The sequence below is a fragment of the Anser cygnoides genome, chromosome 2 (assembly GCF_040182565.1).
Source record: "Anser cygnoides isolate HZ-2024a breed goose chromosome 2, Taihu_goose_T2T_genome, whole genome shotgun sequence".
Classification (NCBI taxonomy): domain Eukaryota; kingdom Metazoa; phylum Chordata; class Aves; order Anseriformes; family Anatidae; genus Anser; species Anser cygnoides.
The window spans coordinates 121,763,684-121,786,489 of NC_089874.1; the positions used below are offsets into that span (position 1 = coordinate 121,763,684).

Sequence of the window (22,806 nt, forward strand, 5' to 3'; positions counted from 1 at the left end):
TCTGAGTAAAAAAACACCTACTATTCTCTCCTCATCCATGGAGTCAGTCATCTCACCACAGAAACAGAAGGCAGCCAGGCTGGTCAGGCATGATTTGCCTATGTTGAATCTATGCTGGTTGCTCTGAAACACACTCTTATTCTTTGTATTTCTGGAAATGTCTTCCAGGAGGATATTCCCAGTAATCCTTCCAGGGGCTGAGGTGAGACTGACCAGTCTGTAGTTCCCTGGACTGTCTTCCTTGCTTTTTTCTGCAGAAGAGTATGACATGTTGTACTGGGTCTGGCTGGGATGGAGTTAGCTTCCCCTGCAGCAGCCGATACAGTGCGCCTGTAGCTAGAACAGCACTGGTATCACACCAGTGTTGTGTCTACTGCTGAGCAACACTGGCATAGCATCAGGACTCCCTCTAAACCCCCAGAGCCAGCAGGATGGGGGTGGGCAAGAGGTGAGAAAGGAACATCACCAGGGCAGCTGACCTAAACCAACCAAAGGGCTATTGCATACCATGTGGTGTCACACTCAGCAATAAAAGGTGGAAAAAGGAAGAAGAGCAGAGGGGTGGGCTCTCGTTGTGAAAACATCTGTGCTCCCAAACAACGGCTACATGCATTGAGGCCCTGCTTCAAGGACGTGGTCAAGCATTGCTCGTTCGTGGGAAGTTGTGGTTTAACCCGGCCGGCAGCTAAACACCACACAGCCGTTCGCTCACCCTCCCCCCTCCCTCTCTGGGATGGGGGAGAGAAACCAGAAAGTGAAGCCTGTGAGTTGAGATAAAGACAGTTTATTAAGACAGGAAAATAATAATAACAATAATAATAATAATAATGATAACAGTACTACTACTAATAATGTGTACGAAACAAGTGATGCACAATGCAATTGCTCACCACCCACTGACCGATGCCCAGCCTATCCCCGAGCAGCCGGCCCCCCACCCCGGCCAGCCACCCCTATATATTGTTTAGCATGACGTCAGATGGTATGGAATACCCCTTTGGCCAGTTTGGGTCAGCTGTCCTGGGTCTGTCCCCTCCCAGCTCCTGCTGCACCCCCAGCCTGCTCGCTGGCAGGACAGAGCGAGAAGCCGAAAAGTCCTTGGCCTGGTGTAAACACTGCTCTGCAACAATTAAAACATCAGCATGTTATCAGCGCTCTTCTCATCCTAATCCAAAACATAGCACCCTACCAGCTACTATGAGGAAAACTAACTCTGTCTTAACTGAAACCAGGACAGAAGTAGAGAGCAATTTCTTTCCTCTGCACTTCCACACAGCCTTTGCTTGTTGTTTTTTCTTTCTCCTTTTCCCCTTTCCCATTTTTTCCCCTTTACTTAAATTATTTAATTAATAATAATTTTTCCTTAATAATTATTTTTTTCCTTTAATTAAATTATCTTTATCTCAACCCATGAGTTGTTACTTTTCTTTTCTTCTTCCCCTCCTCTTCTGAGGAGGGGGAGTGAGAGAGTGTTTGTGGTGGAGTTCAGCTGCCTACCAAGGCAAAACCACCACACATATCTCTTGTAGTCATCAACATTCTTCTCCAGTCACCACGAGTAGAGGGACACAGATTTTATTTACTTAGGTTATCTTTTATATTACTGCAATAAGCACACACCGTGGCTGACATCCTCCAAAAAACATTTCTACAAAGAAAAATTTCTGCCTGTCTAAAATACCGAAAAGTGTATCATAGACCCTGTGTTGGTGCTATTATGATGTTACTCAGCATTTGTGTTCTGTTTTGTTTGAACTGTGTTATGGCTGATCTTAAAACAAAGCTGAAATATTAAGAAAAGTTTTGGTAGACTTCATTAAGAGTTGTTGTTTCAGTAGGATTTCTGAAGAAAAAAAAACAATTCTGAAATAACAGAGGAGAGTCACAAAGCTTCTCTAGAGAAATGTGTGACGATAGTGAAAAATATATGAATCACTTTAGCCATGATTAAATTTGCATTTTGTAATTGGGATTTTTTGGGTAGATAAAAAGGGAAAGAAGAGGCTTATTGTACCATCCACACTAAATCACTGGAAATTAAAGACCAAACAGAAAGATGTTCACTTGGAGTTTTGACCACACCCAACATTAATAATGTAATTATTACATAAAGTTTTCCAAGCTATACACACTTCACACAACTGTGCCTATGTCTTTGACCCAGAAAATCTGACTCAGGTGCTAGCTTCTAGTAAACTTCATAGTGAAGGTGATATATATATATATATGTATATAAATTTAGTTTCATTTTATTTAGTTTTATTTTATTTAGTTTTATTTTATTTTATTTTATGGCTTGTGAAAGTATAAAATATGCAGAAAAGGGATCAAAACACCATGGTAAATCTGCAACATAGTTTTTACATCATTCTTATGGGAGCACATAAGGGTGGGAACACCTTTTCTTCTCAAATGTAAAGGAAGCCAGGAATCACAGATCATTCATTGAAGTATGTACCATGAAGTATCATTTGCTATGTTTTGTAGCTACCAGTAATATACAATAAAAGAAAGCATAACCACAACGAAGAAAAGCTAATTTTCTCTGGTTATAATTTTTAATATATTTACTGATTAATTCCTTTGCTTGAATTTTCATATTTGTGAAATCCTGATAATTTAGGTTAATTGTGCAGCAGGATGTGGGACAGTCAGAACAAAGAACTGAGTTTATCTCTCACTCTGTGATATGAGCTCAGAGATATTGAAGACTTTTGCCAGATTATTTGCGAAAGGAAGCATGTATTACATTATTAGCAGCTTAATATCTGTAGCCAGTAGTGCTGGTAACACTACAAAAGGCATTGTTTTCACTTCTGATTTAGGAGACACACAATGTTATCCAAATGTACTACAAGCCCATGGATTTGAGGCAAAACCAATAAAATTGAAGCCAGATAGACTCGACGTGCTTTTTGGGAAAAAAAAAAAAAAAAAAAAAAAAAGGTAAATCAGGAACTCCGAATTACCCTCTAAAAAAGACTGCCTCCCGCGGGGTTATATTCAGGTCTGTCATTATCCCAGCGTGAAGGAGGGGAGGTGCAGAGGTATAAGAACTCCTGTTGGCGCACCCTGCTTCAGCTTGGCAGCGCGTTTCGGGGTGCTGTGTGCCACGCCACCCGACAGCTACGCGCTGCCCCCACACGTCTCCACGGACCACCCTGGGGACCCAGCAGTGGATGCCGTACTCCCAGACCCAGTGTGCAAAGCAGATGCCGTCTGCAGATCGGATTTCTCCCACCTTTGCTGCGCTGCTGTCCATCAGGAGGGGATGCGACTGCAGGTAATTGCACAAAACTCTTCTCTCCCGCGGTACAGCTCCAGCTCCTGAATTTTGAACCCTCCTCTCTGTGGTTACCGTGGCCTCTCCACTGTTCCCTAGAGCGAGGTGGGCATGCATTTAACTCCTGGCCGTGCTTAGGATCAAGCTGAGACGTGGCATCGGTGCTGCCTGCCTGCAGCCGGACCCGCTCCCGCAGCCGGACCCAGGGGCCCCCCAGCCGCCAGCTGGGAAAGGTCAGTGTGCTTTTCCTCGCCTTTTTGACTTATGGGCTGACTTATTTTCGAGCCCGGGGCAAGTCTGTGGGTCAGCCCCCTCTCCCCGCACCAAGCTTCAGTGACCCTCCCCAGTCCCTGCTACCCCAGCTCTGGGGGGGGGGCTCTGCTTCCCGCTCTCAACCCCGAGCATCCTAAAGGCACCGGACCCTCCCTCAGGCTCAAGCCTTGGTGAGCTGCCATGAGCTTGGTAGGGGGCATGGGGGGGACTGGGGAGTCCCCACATGGAGTTAGTTCAGTGGTCACCTGAGGGGAGTGTGGGGCTCTGAGCTATTCCCTTTTCCCTCGCTCCCATCTCCCCTCCCATCCCCCCCCCCCCCCCCCCCCGGGACCCCATCAGCACTGGTGGAGGGCAAGAGCAGCTGGTGGGGACCATCCCTGCTGTGAGGGGAGGGTGGGAGCCTCAGCTGAGCCTGTGGTGATATCCTGCTGCTCCCAGCAGGTCCCCGCTAGCAGGAGGCACATGGGAGCTGAAGGGAGGACACCGGTGGTTGGATGCTCCGGAGGAGAGAAGCTTGAGAATAACCAGGATCCCTGCCTTTCCCCCTTCTTCCAAGTCCTTTTCACCACCAGTGGGCCTGACCCCTCTGCTGTGGCCATGGAAAACTCCTCACTTCCAGAGCTCAATTCCTCCTGTGAGGCTGGGCCCGCAGATTGCGCAGGGAGAGGGGATGAGGGGCTGAATATGCCCCCTCCCCTGCTGAGCCCCAGCTTCTATGTCACGGTGCCTGTCATATACTCCATCATCTGTGCTGTGGGGCTGACAGGTAACACTGCTGTCATCTATGTAATCCTCAAAGCCCCAAAGATGAAGACAGTCACCAACATCTTCATCCTTAACTTAGCCATTGCCGACGAGCTCTTTACTTTGGTGCTGCCCATCAACATTGCTGACTACCTGCTCCTGCAGTGGCCCTTTGGAGAGTTCATGTGCAAGCTCATCATCTCAATAGACCAGTACAACATCTTCTCCAGCATCTATTTCCTCACCATCATGAGCATTGACCGCTACCTTGTTGTGGTGGCCACCACCAAGTCCAGGAAGATGTCTTACCGCACCTACCGAGCAGCGAAGATTGTGAGCCTCTGCGTCTGGTCCTTTGTCACAGTTATCATCCTGCCCTTCACTGTCTTTGCTAAGATACACAAGGAGCAGGGGCGTTCCCAGTGTGTCTTTGTGTTCCCCCACCCTGAGAGCATGTGGTGGAAAGGCAGTCGGATCTACACCCTTATCTTAGGCTTTGCTATCCCAGTGTCCACCATCTGCATCCTCTACACCATCATGTTGTGCAGACTGAGACGTGTGCATCTCCACAGCAATGCCAAAGCCCTGGACAAAGCCAAAAAGAAAGTGACACTGATGGTGGTTGTCATCCTGGCTGTGTGCCTGTTCTGCTGGACACCCTATCACCTTAGCACAGTGGTGGCCCTCACCACAGACATCCCACAAACTCCTCTGATCATCGGGATTTCCTACTTCATCACTAGCTTGAGTTATGCCAACAGCTGCTTTAACCCTTTCCTGTATGCCTTTCTAGATGACAGTTTCCGGAGGAGCTTTCGCAAACTGATAGACTGCAGAACCACCTCATAGAGCCAACACCGTTCCCTCTCGTGTCCCTTGCACTGTCATCTGCTCCTCCTGGGTGGCTCAGGAGCCCAGAGGCTGTGTGATGGTCCGCAGTGCTTCAGGTTCTCACTACTCGAAACACAAACTGGAGACAGACGGGTCATTCTTAACTCTCCTGTACCTATTTCCTCAGCATTGCTCTCCATCTCTTTCACTAACGTGTTTTTGTCCTTCTCTCCAATGTGCTTTATGTCCTAGGGCTGTACCTCACAGAGCTGCAACAGATCCCTTTTCCATTTAATAGGGTACTGCTTGGTGAACTCATACCACATGACTGTCTCTGTTACTGGAGATTTGTAAAGCCAAATAAAGGTGTGTTGTTGGGTGTCTTGCTTAATGATTCCTCAGCCTCCTTCATATCCATAGAATCTGCTTGCCAAAAGACTCACAAACTTAACAATATTGAAAAAGACACGGATCCAAAGGATAAGCAATACACCGAGGCACCAGGTAAGGAATAAACCAAGGCATTGAGCTCATTTTGTGTCACAGACTGTTCAAAAGTAGTCAAAATCCCTGAGAACAGGCAAGAAGGACTCAGCCTGGTTTAAAGGAAGAGCAATACCTCACTGGTGAATAAAATACCAGTGGGTTTAGAACAATTTGGTGTGGAAAATAGCTAAACTGTGTAGTTCATGTGTATAATTTATAAAATTTCAAGCTTCTTTGCACTAGAATTGGTATTTACTTTATTATACTTCATGTGTTTATAGGCAATCTCCTTCCAGCACACTTTTTTTTTTTTTCACTTTTTTTTTTCCCCTAGAAAAGAGAATCAAAAGTTATTTTTGTCACGAGATGGCCTCTAGGAGTTTGAAAGGGACCTGCTTAAATGTGGGGAAGATTCTGGCTTCTTCCATACAAATGATAAACAGTATATGCAGCTCTTAAGTTACTTCTAACAGGAAGGAGGAGGGAGGAGAGGAGAGGAGAGAGTCAATGAAAGTTTCACTCACATTCACATGTCCACACATAGCATGGGAAGGCTTTTTCCTCTTTTGTCCTCTGTTAGCCCTCCAAGGAAAACAAACAAACAAAAAAGTGGAATGCTGTAAAAATGCTTGCAATCTCTTAACATTTATCATCTTAGTGGTCTTTCTTGTTCTTTGCTGTAGCATGGTAACATATTTTGTTACTTATTTCCCCCTCCACTGAGTACAGAGAGGTAGGGAAATGCAGGTAAAGAATTGCATTTCCACTTACACAGGAAGGGAAGATGGGTTTCAGGAGGTGCATAAGGATTCATGTGTCACATGCTCAGATTTGCAGATTCCTCCTGAGAGTACTTGTACTAGTTCCCTTCCCACTGCTGCAGTCTAATGCTCTGCTATAGACATGTGGAAAGTTTCTTTCACCATATCCTTCTAAAGAGACCCTAAATAAGAATTTTACTTGGAGATTGCACCAATTATACAAACCCCAATAAGTTTTAATGTCATATAGCTGTGTTAGTGGTTAAATCATTTCTCTGTATGAGTCACTAATGTTCTGTGAGGCAGCCGGTGCTAATTTCAACACCCATTCCAGCTGTAGTGGAAATGGAAGGATTAATTTGTGGGGCAATGATGTCTAATTCTGCTTCACTGAAGTCAGTGAGGAGCATGTGACTGACTACCTTCAGTCACAGAAGCTGTCCTTTGTAAGAGCAAGTCCAAAAAGTGTTGAGGACTCATTTCTACACACATACAAAGGTGTGCTGCAGGAATTGGTGTCCCTCACTTCATCTTGCTTCCTGAAAGAAAAATTAATTAGCTTTTCCCACCAGCTGCCTGTTGTTGCAGCTAGGCTTTTATATTGTACTGATGTTTCTCTTTGGTCAGTCACAAAAAGGTCTCACATTCCTGTCTGATGTGCTTTCTGGCATTTTACTCTCTATTGGCCAAGTAGCAAAGTAGGTCTTCATTTAGGCTGCTAGTCCATACACACATCACCTCTCCTGTATCTTTAAGTCATTGTATGTGCAACATTACTTTTGCAAACTCTTCATACAGTTCTGAAACTAAACAGCATTATTCAAGGTCAAGAGATTTTTCAAGATTACTGTGTTTTCATTGGTTACTGATCCTTCCCTGGAAATCAAAGAATGAAAGTAAAATACTTTTTTTTTTTTTAAAAAAAAAAAAGAATCACCTTGAATAGTAGCACAGATTTTAGCATTGCTCCTGATATCACTTGCATGAACGTTTTTCTCATGCTGCTACACAGGTACATTTGTCCTATCACCTGCTGGCACTTCTCTTTACCTTGGAAATGTTACTGACATTAAGTAGTTCTTCAGAGTACTTCTGCAAAACCTGGTCTCTACCTATATACCAAATGTATCTCTGAAGTGCTCAATCGATGCTAACCGTAGGTTATAAGGGCAGTCTGATCTGTATTTCATTTTTATGTAGTTTTGAATATCAAAATTTTAACTGTTCCTGAATGATATAATCTGTTTCAAGATTTAAAAACAAAATAAAACAAAAACTTTTACACTAGATCAATGTTTCTTTAAAGAAAGATATGATATTTATTTATTTATTTTTACAGCATGCCTTTCCTCATACTTAGTATCTTATCTCTTTGTCTTCAATTCCTGTTGCCCATGGGGGAAAATATGAAAAGGCCCATATATTACCAAATTTATCTTATTTCACATTGTCTTGTACTGCTTGTCTTTTTGCATCTGAAACAGAAAAATGCAAACAGCATCACCTATGTTAAACACAATCCTTCCATATCTTCCTTCTCATTCTGAAGTCACACTTTAGCTATTCTTCATAGTACAATGATTATATGAGAAGAATTCAGTGTTTGCCCAAATGCCCAGTTTTCCCACAACATCTAATTGCAGAGATGGTTGAGACTCAACAACAGCCCAGCTGTGATGTGGGTGCTCAGCTCAAATTCCTGTGGGGCAGGACTTCCCCACACTTGGCTGTGCTGTCTTCAGTGTACATGACATATCTGCAAGGCGGGACTGGCCCCTGACCTTACCCTGCTTCAGGTACTGCAGTTTGACAGCTACTAATAAGAGAAAGCTGAGACTGAACAGCCTGGAAAATGCTGAAAGGTAAGTAAAGCCTCCTCTGATTGGCAGAGCTTTAGCATTAAAACAAGCAATACATATTTTTCTTCTCTTGTTCCACCTTTTTGTATAGGAAACAGAACATTCTTGGTCCAAACATGACCAAATCTAGCAAGAGAGGGAGAGGTTAGATCTTCAGCTCTGCTGGTAAGCAAGGGCAACTTGTTGCACTTTAAAAGCTAAACTTTGACTCCCTCAGCAACAGTAGAGGATATCTCAGCAAAACTTGGACCCCATAAACCTTTATACTTCTTTTTCAGAGGAGGGATTTATCCTCTTGTTCAGCCCATTCTTAACCAGCTATAAGGACATTCAATGGTGTCACATCTTGAGACACTATAGTTGCTGTAAAGATGTATTGATGAAAATGAGTAAAATAAAAAATAAATCAATTTATCGCAATCACAGCACAAGTTTTCTGTGTGACCTGCAGTGGATACTGCAGGTAATAGATACAGACTTTCAGGAAAAAATGCAGAGAAAGCGTACAGCTAATGTAAAAGAATAAAATACAATTAAGAATTTTAAAAAGGCAGACTTCTTTCACTGTACTGAAGTGGGAATGAGAGAATTTGCAGCCAGGTCATCACTATCCTGTGATATATCATCACTATATCCTGATGTAAAATGCTTTGGATTAGCAAATGAAAAATATCTAATCCTAATGGGTTAGTGACTTTTTCTCTCAAGTGGACCTGCATTTTCAGATGAAAATGAATCCAGGATGACCTGCAGATCCAGATGGCTAGTAGCACCCTCAATGTGGTCATGAGCTTCTCAAAAAGAAAATACAGATTTTACTTCTGCAGAGGAACACTGTGAGACAGGTATCAAGGCAGACCACACCTGATCTGCTACATCCTACATTTACCTAACAAGCAACTACTTGTAGACCAGACAAGCCAGGAAAGAAAGACTGAACCCTCTGTGAATTGAGGTGTCCCGACCACAGTTAACTTATCACAAATGGCAGGTATCCATACATACGTAAAGCCAATCCCACAAAGGCATTCTTCAGCTAATTGTGTTTCACCATCTGTTTTTATCACCCTTGACTGGATTGGTGTTAAACCCAGCATTTTGAATTATTGGCCCCTACCTACAAGCATGCAGCAATTTATTTGTATGCATATGTGTGTGTGATTTTTTTCAGGAGAAAAAGATGGAGCAGGGAGACGGTGCTGTAGTTTCAAGACTGCGATTAGAGTACCAGGAAGATGCACCTGTATAATTTGCTCTACTGGGATCGGGGACAGACAAAGTTCTGCGACCCAGAAGGGGCTGAGCCTCTAATGCAGCAGAAGCACAAAGGATAGCAAACCTGCAGCACTGGATCTGGCACACAGGGCTCTGCCAACAGCCCCATCACTGAGCCCACACACTCTGTTCATGGGCAGACCTGATCTGCAGACACTCATCCAGCTCCTTCTGACTGTACTTGTCTTGTGAGCACCTTTTGTTTAATGATTAAACCAATACTATTTTTAAGGTATTGACTGTTGTCCATGTGGATGTAAGGGAGTAAATAATCATAAAGGTGTAAAAAGGCTTTAATAAATTTCCGAGCTGACTACCCCAAACCTGTAACAGTCAGTGGTAGCCAGCATTTTCTGTGCTCTTTTGGACTCCCTCAGCACACTACCCTGACACCAGAGGATTTAGGCAAGTTTCTCACTCAGGTCAGGCAAGTTTGTTTTTTCTCCATGTGGACATTTGCAGCATCTCTTCCTGTCAAAGCTGGCATAATGGAAGGGATACACCACACCATGCTATTTTTCACGTTCCAGATGCACTACATTACTGGATGGCCAAAGCAACTCTCGAAACATACACCTCCTCTGCCATCTCCACACTTCCCATCCAATAAGTTTTGTGCTTATGTATCAGTTGCATTTTAGTGGCTGATTCACTCTATTTGTCCCAGAGCATAAAGCTGCCCTGAAGCCAGGAGAAGCATCAGCAGGCAATAGTAAAGGTGAGTGTACAGCATCAGAGGAGAATCACACAACGTCAGACTACAATACTCCCTGTGTTTGGATCCAGGGAAGAAAGACCCTGGACTCTGTCTCTATTACCAGTAAGCGCAGAAAGAACAGCTCATGGCAGACCAGCCCATTCCAGTCAGAATGGTCTGCACCCCTCTCGACTTTTCTGCCCTCTTTCAAAATAATTTCATGGTAGTTAATAGAGAAAGCTGTATAATTTTGCGATTTCTAGTCATAAAGCATGATTACAATTAAAGACAACTTGGCACTTGTTTCTTGAGTGACAGAAAACCAGCAATTTATTTCTCTTGTGATATGTAATTAAAAAAAAAAAAAGAGACAGACAGAAAGAAACCTCTGTGCAAGTATTATGGATTTGCCTTTTTTCCTATCTCCTTCCCTATCCATTATGCTAAGAACGTGTTATTTGAAGCTCCACGACTACTAACAGAACCTCTACCTGCTTACAAAACCCCTACACCACGAGAGGGAGCTCAAAGACAAGTTATTCAGAAATGTGCTGCGTGGGAACTCGAGTTGCTGTCGTTCCTGACACAGAGCAAGCATTTCCTATGTAAGCTCTTTTCCTTACATTTTAATCGCATGCATAATAGAAGGAGGATATTAGAATGGCTTTAAGAAGGAACTTAAAAATACAGGTAAACAACATACCTTTTAGGTCATAATTTTCTAAAGTTGTGAGCCCAAATCTGCTCAGTGGTTTTGTGTTTCCTTATAAGCATGCTCATTAAATGTATAGCACTTTTAAATACCAAGAGGTGTAATGTCTGGACATAGCTGAGGAGCCATCTCCTCCTGTACAGTCCCCTTCCCAATAAATCTGTCCCGTGGATAGACTGTTTTTCAGGAGTCTGCCTCCCACAAAGCTGATTTCACAAGACAAAGGCAGTGTCAACACCTTTCCTCCCTCCCATTACTCAAGCCCGATACCGAGCTTGTATCTGAGCAAGGATGTGTGTGTCACCATACTGTGCTTCCCACTATTTTCATCAGCTAGATTTTCCCCTTATTTCATTTTTTCCTGTCCCTGGTTCCTATTCTCTATCTCCAGGCTGTATTTAGTGTTTTGTGCACTGATTCTCCTTCCAATTCGCAGCCTCTAGGTGGCACTGATTCTTCACTGAGAAGACATTATTCCTAAACCAGATTTAAAAACAAAAATGCTTCCAAGAGTTATGGGATATGCCCACACTAATACAAATTAGCCAGTCTTCAGGGAAACAGCAAAACACTGGGATTTTTATTATAAATTTTATATAAAACGACATGAATACACAGCAGGCTGGAGGAGAACAGCATTATTCCCTTCATCAGTACATGTGTTGTCAGGCTGATCAGATTCGGCTCGCTGTATTCAGGGAAATGCCCGGGCTGTTCCACATGGCTGCAGGAGAGTGACCAAAGTTTCAGTAAGCCTGGGGCTATGTTAAGTGATATGGGCAGATCTGGCTGGTAAATGCAATTTTACCCTTGAATACATTTTAGTTCAGGCAACTCAGGCAATAAGTGCTGTAAAAGGTACTTATTGAACCAGGGTGGAACAGCTGCAGATCAGATCTTACTACATTCAAATACAACGTTGTGATATGATGTCCCCATCCACATGACTTATATCCAAACACATTCAAAAAATTCTGGATGTTAGTACTTTACAATAGAGAGTGTTTGAATGGCTAAACAAAGTCTGCTGAAATAGAACTAGTTTAGGTTAAATCTAGATTGTAACTCCTTACTGCTTCCAAATTAAATTTCTCAATGCGGACTCCTGGCAGATCAGTAAGATAAGAGCATTTCAACCGGAAGTCACAAATCTTAAAGAAAAAACGGTGATTTTCTTTAAAGAAAACATGCATCAAATCCCTTTTTTTTTTTTTAAATGTGCATATTAAGAAAAAAAATGCATCTTCTGTTAAGGAGCAAGGAGTGTAATCATTTACCTGGAAGAGCTTTGGAGAGCTGTAAGTAACACAATGGATACAGTTTGTATACTATTAATATATGAATAACCAACAATGTAATCTGTTTTTTCTAACTTATTACGGGCTAAGATTTCCCTATAGTTCCCATAGATAATGTAATGAATATCTAGGTTTCTGCTTCCCTCAAAAAGGTATGCCTTTTCTAAAGTCTACATTCTTTAACTTCTGCATTCAATTCACCTTTAAACTGAATCTGAAAAATTACATGTGGGCTTTTATGCCTCAGTCACCGAGTTTGTGTTATAAAAGGTATCTTCAGCTAAAGAAATAAGGCTAATTTCTGGTTGGCATAGTGACAGAGCAGCAATAGGCTATATAAAACTTTCATGTGGTTTATATTAGGTACCTATACAAGCTATTGTCTTCATATTTGATGAGCCCTAGAGTTTGGCATTTGTTCTCTGTGATGAGATACAGCTACCCAGGTATTACTAAGAGCTAGAGCGATAGATCATTTTTGATTTCTGGTGATGCAACACACTGTGGGAAATTTGGACAACTAAAGCTGAGAATTTCATATAAAGGAAGAAGGCAGCTAGTTATCATTTTTTGGGAATACCTTGACCAGTTTGAGAAAAGGAGAAAATAAAACTTATCTTCTAAGTGGTACTGCAAGATTAAAAGGAAAACATTCAAAAGAGTGCAGTAATCTTTCTTCTAAGGCTTTCATACTTATCTGATGTATCTGTTCATTCAAACATGTAATATGAATGTTTGAGTTTAACCCAGCCGGCAGCTAACAGTACACAGTAGTGATAGCAATTGGCACCTGCTGTTCTTCGACCCTCAGCAACCCCACAACAGAAGGGTCCTTTGAGAGACTGGGCAAGGTAGACAACTGTTTAATGTCCACTATCTCTAAGACAGCTATGCCAAAATCCCATTGGAACCCTTTTGGGTCCTTGAAATATCCTCTTCTGAGGTCTATGCCCGGGATGCACTGAGCATCCAGGCCAGTCACAATATGGTGCTTTTGTTACCCATTCATAGTTCAACACACTTCAGCCTCCAATACAGTTAACTGCTGGGATCCCCTGTCACCCCATAAATACAAATGGGTTCTGGCCCTTTACAGCTTAATGGCATTACAGTACACTGTGCACAGGTGTCTACTAAAGCCTTATACTTCCATGCATCTGACATGCCAGGCCATTGAATCCACACAGTCCAATATACTTGGTTGTCCCTTTCCTCCACATGTCTGGAGGCAGAGCCCCTCTAATCCTGGTCAGGATCTTCATTTCTGTGTCTGAAGGACTGCCTACCAGAAGCTGGAGCAGCAAGTTTCTCATAGAACCCCTGTTTCCCAGATTGTTTTTTCCTGCAACTCACATACCCGTGCCTCTAGTGTTGAGGTCGATTTTCTGTCCCATTTTCTCATGTCCTCTCCATGGTTACCCACATAGGTCAAACCACAGGGTGGCAAGGGCTCCATACCCACTCTATTGTCTTCCTTGCACAGAAGGACCCTTATCCCCGATAACTGAGACACTGCTTTGTATATGTGGGGAGGAAGATCAATTCTCTTTAGGTTGGTGGACCTCCTCAGAATGTGACGCCAAGACGCAGGCCTGTAGGGAAGAGGAGAGACTTTCTTTGTACTGCCAGACTTGTTTAGCCAATTCATCCACTGTGGGCTCCTCATGGCCTTTCCAGAGGAGGTGCCCCCTGCTCTAGATGCCTGCCCATATCCTCCCACTCTCCCTGCCATGCATAACTCGCCTGCCTCAGCACAGATCTCTAGATGAGACTCTTAAGTATTTGTTTCACCTTAGACAAAGCCTGAAGTGCATTTAGGAGACACAGCGATAAGAACATGCTGGTCTGAACATCCCAAGGATAGTCAGAGTTCTGGAAAGCTACCATAGCTTGCCTGGAGGAGGAGAAAGGGAGAGTGAGCAAGCAGGAAAAGACATCTTCCCCTGACCCTACCTCAGAAACTATTAACGATTACACCTTTCACACTTTTTCCTCAGGGAGCCAGTCTATGGAGGGGTCAGGGGGAGATGGCCAACAATGTTTTCTTTCTTTCAAGTTATCTCCTTGAAACTATGACTTCTAGCATTTTAATGGCTTTTGACTTGCATATTGTGAAAACAGCATTTCTTTTATGAACAGCACATTCTCACAACTGCCACTTAGCAAGAGTAATGATAATGCCACCAGAATCTACCCAAATCTGTTTCTACTCACCACAAGGTGAAATTTGAATTCACAGTAAGGCACCTTTGTCACACAGCCTGTTGTTCAATCTTAACAAACACTTAAGAGCATTCTTCAAAGCCAGGCTTACCTGTATGCACTTGAGCTTCTGAGCTTGGTTTTTTGTTTGTTTGTTTTGTTATGTTTTTTAGGGCTGGGAAGGAAGCTTAGAATCCACATAAGTAATTTTACTGAAAACAGACAAGGTGAAGGAAGTACTCAAACTCCTCAACATTAAACAACTGTAGAACCCAGGAACACTTACCTGCCAGCTTCTGAACTTGAGTCACTTCCAAACTACTTCACAGCGAAGTAGTACCACCAGGGTTTTACTGTGCTAAGAAGGCACCACCAACGTAACTAGCTCATAGAGTCTCTAAAACTATTTCACAGAGACGGTAGAAAACATGAAGAAGAAAAAGCAGCCTACTGGGAAACACTGAGTCCACTTCACCATGGTAGAAAAACACACTAGGCAACCCAAGCCTCTAACTCCCCATGGAAGGCAATTCCCTACAACTCCTTATGCTTCCTATATAGCAAAGGTCAAATGATCCACAACTGGCAGATCTCACTTAACAAGGGTGGAGCCAAGAGACCTCCTGGAATAGGCTCATCTACCTGGCTTCAATGTTTTAAGGTCAATTGCTCCTTCGCACTAATAAAAATAACCTGACAAAGGGCTTAGGACTTAGAGTTGACCTAATGAATTAACTGCAAAAGGTGCATAAGAGTCATATTTCTGTTAGTCATTCTGTGAGGGAAACTAGTACAGAGTCTGTTAAAATAAAATAAATAAAAATAAATAAAAGAAATAAATAAAAGAAAACAGAAAATGACCTTAAAGGCTAAATTGCTATCATAGATTTTCATCTGTCTAGTCACGACAGAGAAAGAATATAGCAATCAGAATTACTTTTCTTGACATTAATGTTATTTAGATTTGCTTTTCTGAGGTCTCTTCTTTATGCAGGACTTTTCAAAATCTAGCCCCATGACCTCTGACTACAGTATTTACTGTATGGATCCACACAAGTCCATGGGTCCAGATGGGATTCATCCCAGGGTGCTTAAACAGCTGGCAGACGTCATCGCGGGACCTCTCTCAATTATTTTTCAACGATCTTGGGAATCTGGAGAGGTCCCATTGGACTGGAAGCTGGCAAATGTTGTGCCAATTTTCAAGAAGGGTAAGAAAGAAGACCCTAGCAATTACAGGCCTGTCAGTCTCACGTCAGTGCCTGGTAAAATTATGGAGAGGATGATCCTTGAAGTTATTGAAGCGCACCTGGGGGACAATGCAGTCATTGGTCCCAGCCAACATGGGTTCATGAGGGGTACGTCCTGCCTAACAAATTTGATTTCCTTTTATGATAAGATCACCCATCTAGTCGATCAAGGGAAACCAGCTGATGTGATCTTTTTGGACTTCAGCAAAGCTTTTGACACAGTTTCCCATAGGATCCTACTGGACAAAATGTCCAGCATACAGCTAAACAAAACCATCATACGATGGGTGAGCAATAGGCTGACGGGCAGGGCTCAAAGGGTTGTGGTAAATGGGGCCACATCTGGCTGGTGGATGGTCACCAGTGGGGTCCCTCAAGGCTCCATTTTAGGGCCAGTCCTCTTCAATGTTTTTATAAACAATTTGGATGTAGGACTAGAAGGTGTTCTGAGCAAATTTGCTGACGACACCAAACTTGGAGAAGTTGTAGACTCGGCTGAGGGTGGAAAGGCCTTGCAGAGAGATCTGGATAGATTGGAGAGCTGGGCGATCACCAGCCACATGAAGTTTAACAAAAGCAAGTGCCGGGTCCTGCACCTGGGATGGGGCAACCCTGGCTATACGTACAGACTGGGTGACGAGACGCTGGAGAGCAGCCCCGCAGAGAGGGATCTGGGGGTTGTGGTTGACAGCAAGTTGAATATGAGCTAGCGGTGTGCCCTGGCAGCCAGGAGGGCCAGCTGTATCCTGGGATGCATCAAGCACGGCATTGCTAGTCGGTCGAGGGAAGTGATTGTCCCGCTCTACTCTGCGCTGGTGCGGCCTCGCCTCAAGTACTGTGTGCAGTTCTGGGCACCACAGCACAAAAGGGACGTTAAACTGTTGGAGAGTGTCCAGAGGAGGGTGACAAAGATGGTGAAGGGCCTAGAGGGGAAGGCATATGAGGAGCGGCTGAGGTCACTGGGCCTGTTCAGCCTGGAGAAGAGGAGGCCGAGGGGAGACCTCATCGCAGTCTACAACTTCCTCGCGAGGGAGAGTGAAGAGGCCGTAATTACCAGTGATAGGACCCGTGGGAACGCTGTCAAGCTGAGGCAGGGGAGGTTTAGGCTGGACATCAGGAAGAGGTTCTTCACCAAGAGGGTGGTTGCACACTGGAACAGGCTCCCCAGTGAAGTAGTCACTGCACCAAGCCTGTCTGAATTTAAGAAGCGATTGGACTGTGCACTTAGTCACATGCTCTAAAATTTTGGGTAGACCTGTGCGGTGCCAGGAGTTGGACTTGATGATCCTTACGGGTCCCTTCCAATTCAGGATATTCTATTCTACTTTGGCTGCATATAAACTATCACATGTAAATGCCAGGATCCGGATCCTCACTCACTATTCAGGTCAAGGGCTGTGCTCAAAGTTTTGGCTTTAATTTGGTTACATGACTACATTGCTGTTGTTGTGGTTTAAACCGGCCAGCAGCTAAGCACCACACAGCCGTTCGCTCACCCTCCCCCCTCCCTCTCTGGAATGGGGGAGAGAAACCGGAAAGTGAAGCCTGTGAGTTGAGATAAAGACAGTTTATTAAGACAGGAAAAAAAAAATAATGATGATAATAGTACTACTACTACTAATGTGTACGGAACAAGTGATGCACAATGCAATTGCTCAGTACCCGTTGACCAATGCCCAGCCTATCCCTGAGCAGACAGCCCCCCCATCCCAGCTAGCCACCCCTATCTATTGTTCAGCATGACATCAGATGGGATGGAATACCCCTTTGGCCAGTTTGGGTCAGCTGTCCTGGGTCTGTCCCCTCCCAGCTCCTGCTGCACCCCTAGCCTGCTCGCTGGCAGGACAGAGCGAGAAGCTGAAAAGTCCTTGGCTTAGTGTGTAAGCACTGCTCTGCAACAATTAAAACATCAGCGTGTTATCAGCACTCTTCTCATCCTAATCCAAAACATAGCACCCTACCAGCTACTAGGAGGAAAATTAACTCTATCCTAGCTGAAACCAGGACAGATGTTTTCTGGCAGGTCGTGGGAAGAAGACTGGCTGGCTTGGGGGAGCTTATGTACACACGGCTTTTAGGCTGCAGCCAAAGTGTTCCTCTAGATCTGGAAGTTTGAAGATGGTTGCAGTCTCCAAGCTCAGAGCCAACCACATAGTAGCCTGGCGCAACGGATTTTTGTGTTCTTTGCACTAGCTGTTCCTTCACCTCCTCTTCAGATACAAGGACACACGTCTCTTTCACACTCCTTCATTAGTTAACAAACCAGATAGATTAAAGCCTCTTTCTTCAAATCACTAAGATACCTGCCTTTGGTTTCAGTGAGAATTCAGGCCCTAACAACTCAAGTTTCTTCTGGATGGGGTTTCTTCTGTAGAGGATAATTTCATTTCCCTTTTGAGGACTCACAAGGATGTAGTAACAAAAGCAAAGGCATAAAACAGTACCTGAGGCACAGGCTACTTTTCAGCCTGCAGCAGACCAGAGGTATGATATTATCATTTCAGACAAATATGATCTACGTAATGTGAAGTGTTCCAGCATGCTTACAGTCTGCCAAAGGCCAGAAAATGGGACCTTCATTTTAAGACTGAATGGAAAAGAAAACAAAAACAACAGCAACAGAGAAGGAACTTTTCCTTCACCTAAATTTTATTATTTCGTAACTCCTTCAGGTGGCCACAAGGAATTTCCCCACCCCACCCCACCCAAAAAAAAAAAAAAAGACATCATGGCATAGAGGTATAATTTCAGTTCACACCAGAAGACATTCTTCTCACTGAAGTACAGTTCAGCCCCACAAAGTGCCAGAAAACCTGCCAAATGCAATGTATTTACAAGTTAGTTTTACATGTTGGCATTATTTACTTGTCTGATCTTGCATTCAGGGCTTGATCTATCTGGAGCAGACTGTGTAATGCCGTGCAAGGTTGTTTGGTTGTGTGACTGACAACATGACTTCAAAATTTTGAACTGTTTGTATAGAAGAAAAATACAGAAGAGTACACTGTCCCCAAGGGAAACGTAGAAAACTACCTGTTGCTTCTCAGGTTTAAAGTTTTCCCTTAAAAGGCGTAAGCAAAGGTGTAATCAGCTGTTTGAGTACAATTCTTACGTGTACATGAACATTTTCCTCTCCAGTTTCCAACTGGGAATGCAACATTTTTCATCATACTCTTAGATCAGGACTCTGATTCTAACAATGGTTCCTAGTGCAAATTTCCAGAGAAGACAGAAACAAACCAGTCCTGACTGCTCTGAATGAGATGGAGAGAGCAAGCAACTGTAAATGAAGAAAATAAACCTGTAGAAATGTTTTCAAATAACTGTCGTTGTCCAAAAGCTTTAAATCGGTTGAATCCTTGAAAGTTAACTATTGTAAACTCATCACTGAATTTGAAGTAGTAAGATAGACTTCCTCCACTGCAGAGCCTCAGTCACAGTTTAAACTGGCACTGCCTCTAACTTCACAGGAATGAAAGAGAAAAGCACATCTTTCTACCTTGTCAGCTACTGGCAGACCTAGAGGGAAAAAAAAAAAAAAAAAAGAGTTGTTAAAATCAAAAAGTAATGTGTTTTTAGGACATTTCACTGAATACGTAACATTTAGTAGTAACCAGACTACAAATGAAAGGGAAGATGAAACAGTAGAAGGTACCTGCATGGCCTTAATTTACATGGCAATTGACAACAAACACAATCTGCAATGATTTATAAGTGCCTTACACCATTCACCCTTGAGACAGAAAAATGGGATTCCCACATTATGTAAGGGGAGTGCAATCCCTCTCAGAACACGAGAGTCTGGGGTACGCTACTGAGTACTGAAAATCTTAAGACTAGGCAGCACCGAACTCAATGGAGGAGGGGGATGAGTCTCTCTGGATGCTCACGTAACAGAAAGGAAATTCTGATTTTAGCCCTAAGCAACTATTTTCAGAGACAAGCTGGGAACTTGTCCTTTTTAAGCCAGGGACCATTTCAGCATCTTCAAAGTTAAAGAGACGGTTGACTGCTCTGTTGAATCGCCTTCCTGGTGAAAAAATTCTGGGGACCAGATCTGGGGACCAGATGAGTCTCTCTGGATGCTCACGTAACAGAAAGGAAATTCTGATTTTAGCCCTAAGCAACTATTTTCAGAGACAAGCTGGGAACTGGTCCTTTTTAAGCCAGGGACCGTTTCAGCAACTTCAAAGTCCTTTCTAGTGGAAAAATTCTGAGGACCAGATCTGGGGACCAGATTCTGATTCTGATTAGATTCTGATTCTAACAATGGTTACTATTTCCAGATAGTCCAAATCTGGACTATTTGGTCAAATGATCCAAATTTCCAGAGAAGAGAGAAGCCAACCAGTCCTGACTACTTTGAATGAGATGGAGAGAGCAAGCAACTGTAAATGAAGAAAATAAACCTGTAGGAATGTTTTCAAATAACTGTCATTGTCCAAAAGCTTTAAATCGGTTGAATCCTTGAAAGTTAATTATTGTAAACTCAGGTTGCATCACCGAATTTGAAGTACTAAGATAGACTTCCTCCACTGCAGAGCCTCAGTCACAGTTTAAACTGGCACTGCCTCTAACTTCACAAGAATGAAAAAGAAAAGCACGTCTTTCTACCTTGTCAGCTACTAGCACCCTACCAGCTACTAGGAGGAAAATTAACTCTACCCTATCTGAAACCAGGACAGTGAAGTAAAGACAATACCAAAATTTTGGCAGTCTTCTCAAAAACTTCATTTCTCAAAACATCTGAACAAAGTTAAACCCCGTTGACTGTCTTCTTAGTGTAATGAAGCATTCTGCTGACTCTTACTTAAATTGCATTAAAATTGAAAAGGCAGCAAGTAATTTTATCCAGTGAAATTAATCCTTGTATAAATAACTTAGGATACAGTTAAGTAAGCCAGGGCAAGGCTGAATATAAGAGAAAAGAATGCAAAAATAATTTCAATAGTCCCTGCCATTGCTAATGATGATCTTTTGATTTGGTTTTGTTTGTTTGTTTGTTTATGTTAGTTTTCCAGTATTGATATTGGACTTTCATTCAAGACTTGCTAAATTTGAGGTTATCAATTTCCACTCCTCTGTGACTAGACAAGGAATACTGTCTTGACTAGACAAGACTAGACAGGATAAGACTAGACTAAGTGTTACTCAGTGGTTATGATACATAGCTAAATTTTTGAGGGTTTGAAGAACTGCTACCATTGAGTCACATTACCGAAGGTAAAAGTATTCAAACAAAAAAAAAATACCAAATTAACAGTCCATTTTGCCAAGTAGTCTGTCTCCAACAGGATTTATATTATGTTTCCTGATATGGTGACTTGCAGCTGTTTCCAGGGACACTATTATACTGTGTAGGTGGGTGGTATACAGCTTGATCAGTCAGAATTAAGACTGAAAAGGCAGAAATAGAAACCCTTTAAAATTATTTGTATTTGTACAATGAGAGCACACAGTGGCCCCAGAAAGATTCAGGTGGGCTGGCCATTCTGCAAAATACTGACCACAATACAGTTTGTCCATGAATAAAGCTAAATCTAATCTCTTTTTAGACAAAAGTAACAAGTAGATAAATGAAGAATTCATAAAGAATCAGAAGGGTAGGAAAAGCAAAACTAATACAGGAGTTGCAAAGTTTGATTATCTCCCGAAGTTGTTGAGGAAGACAGATTTCTTTCCAAAAGATAGTCTGAAAATTTAGAAGAAAGATTGTGGAAGCGAAGAATAGAAGAAGCTCTTTAATGAGCTAGAACAGGTGACCACATAACCCTACCTGCTGCAAATCATCCCACTCACCACTTATTTTCACTTTCTAACACCAAGTTTAATCAGAAAATATTTCATTAACATACTATAATTGCAGTTGTTTATAAACAAAGAAACAATAAAACTAATTGTAAGGTTTTGTGTTTGTATTGCATGTTACTATATGCAAGACTTTAGCTATATGTGAAGTAGAACAGTACAGATAAGAATGAATTTTTCATATGTATAGATGTCATCTTACAAAAATTAAGAGTAATTGCAGATACTTGAAAAATGTATGCACTGTGTAATTACAAAGTACTAGAAGTCCAATTATAGACTTTTTGATAATTGGCGAGATTTTCATTTTCTTCCTTCTTAGTTTAAATATTTCTTTATCTAAGACGATTTATTCTTTGTTTCACATCAAGTTAGTAGGTTTCCAAAGGGAAGATTTTTCTAGAGCTTTCCTATTTGTTTTGCCAGGAAATAAATTTCCAGGAACTCTTTATGTGCACTTTTTATATTAAGGAATAAGTTTACTGAGTCGTTAAAATAAAAATATATATTTAAAAAAAAAGTATACTGTGTCATTTAAATAAATAAATAAATAAAAATCATGATGCGGAAAATCTCTTGGGTCATCAGTAAAGATTTACACAGCTCATAAAAACTTTCAGTTGTGAAAGGAATAGACAAGAAATCACAAAAGTTATTACATAATAAAAGTGTATTTTAAAAAGTAAGTTTCTGAAGACTTCCTAGAGCACCTCAGTCCTATAAAATTAAATGAACCCTGTTTAGCATATTCCATCTTTTAGAACAGAATAGAAGAGAACAGAATGGCTCAGTTGGAAGGGACCTACGAAGATCATCAAGTCAAAATGCCTGACCACTGCAGGCCTAACCCAATGTTAAAGTATATCATTAAGGGCATAATCCAAACGCCTCAAACACTGACAGGCATAGGGCATAAACTACCTTTCTAGGAAACCCGTTCCAGTGTTTGACCACCCTCATGGTAAAGACGTTTTTCCTCATGCCCAATCCGACACTCCCCTGGCACAGCTCTGTGCCATTCCCAAGCATCGTGTCATCAGTTCTGAAGGAGCACCTCCCTCCGCTTCCCCTCCTCAGAAAGCTGCAGGGAGCAGTGGGGTCTCCTCTCGGCCTCCTTCTATCCAGAAATTCCCTGTGGTTTGAAAGAAAAAAACAAGACTTTGAAATCACAAGCACAAACATTGGCAATGTTTATCTGGAAGAAGCTAATTCAACTGCAACCAGACTAAGAATAATTGTTCTTTGCAGCGTAAAGCTTACGATCAAGAGAAAATAATCAAGACTTCAGAGGACTGGAGAGCAACAGGCCATAATATTCCTAGCAAGA

General features: G+C 42.4%; 1 protein-coding gene across 1 annotated transcript; it reads left to right on the forward strand.

Annotated features, from left to right (window-relative positions):
* The first annotated feature begins 2,730 nt into the window (after positions 1-2,730).
* On the forward strand, positions 2,731-5,683 carry NPBWR1 (neuropeptides B and W receptor 1). Its single transcript, XM_013184882.3, has 3 exons — positions 2,731-3,283; positions 3,383-3,516; positions 3,998-5,683. The coding sequence occupies exon 3, from the start codon at positions 4,019-4,021 to the stop codon at positions 5,147-5,149; it is 1,131 nt and encodes a 376-aa protein (XP_013040336.2). The 5' UTR covers positions 2,731-3,283; positions 3,383-3,516; positions 3,998-4,018; the 3' UTR covers positions 5,150-5,683.
* The last annotated feature ends 17,123 nt before the right edge of the window (positions 5,684-22,806 follow it).

What these genes read in the sequence shown, in the direction of transcription:
- NPBWR1 (XM_013184882.3), top strand. Translation starts at nt 4,019, where the DNA reads ATGGGAGCTGAAGGGAGGACACCGGTGGTTGGATGCTCCGGAGGAGAG.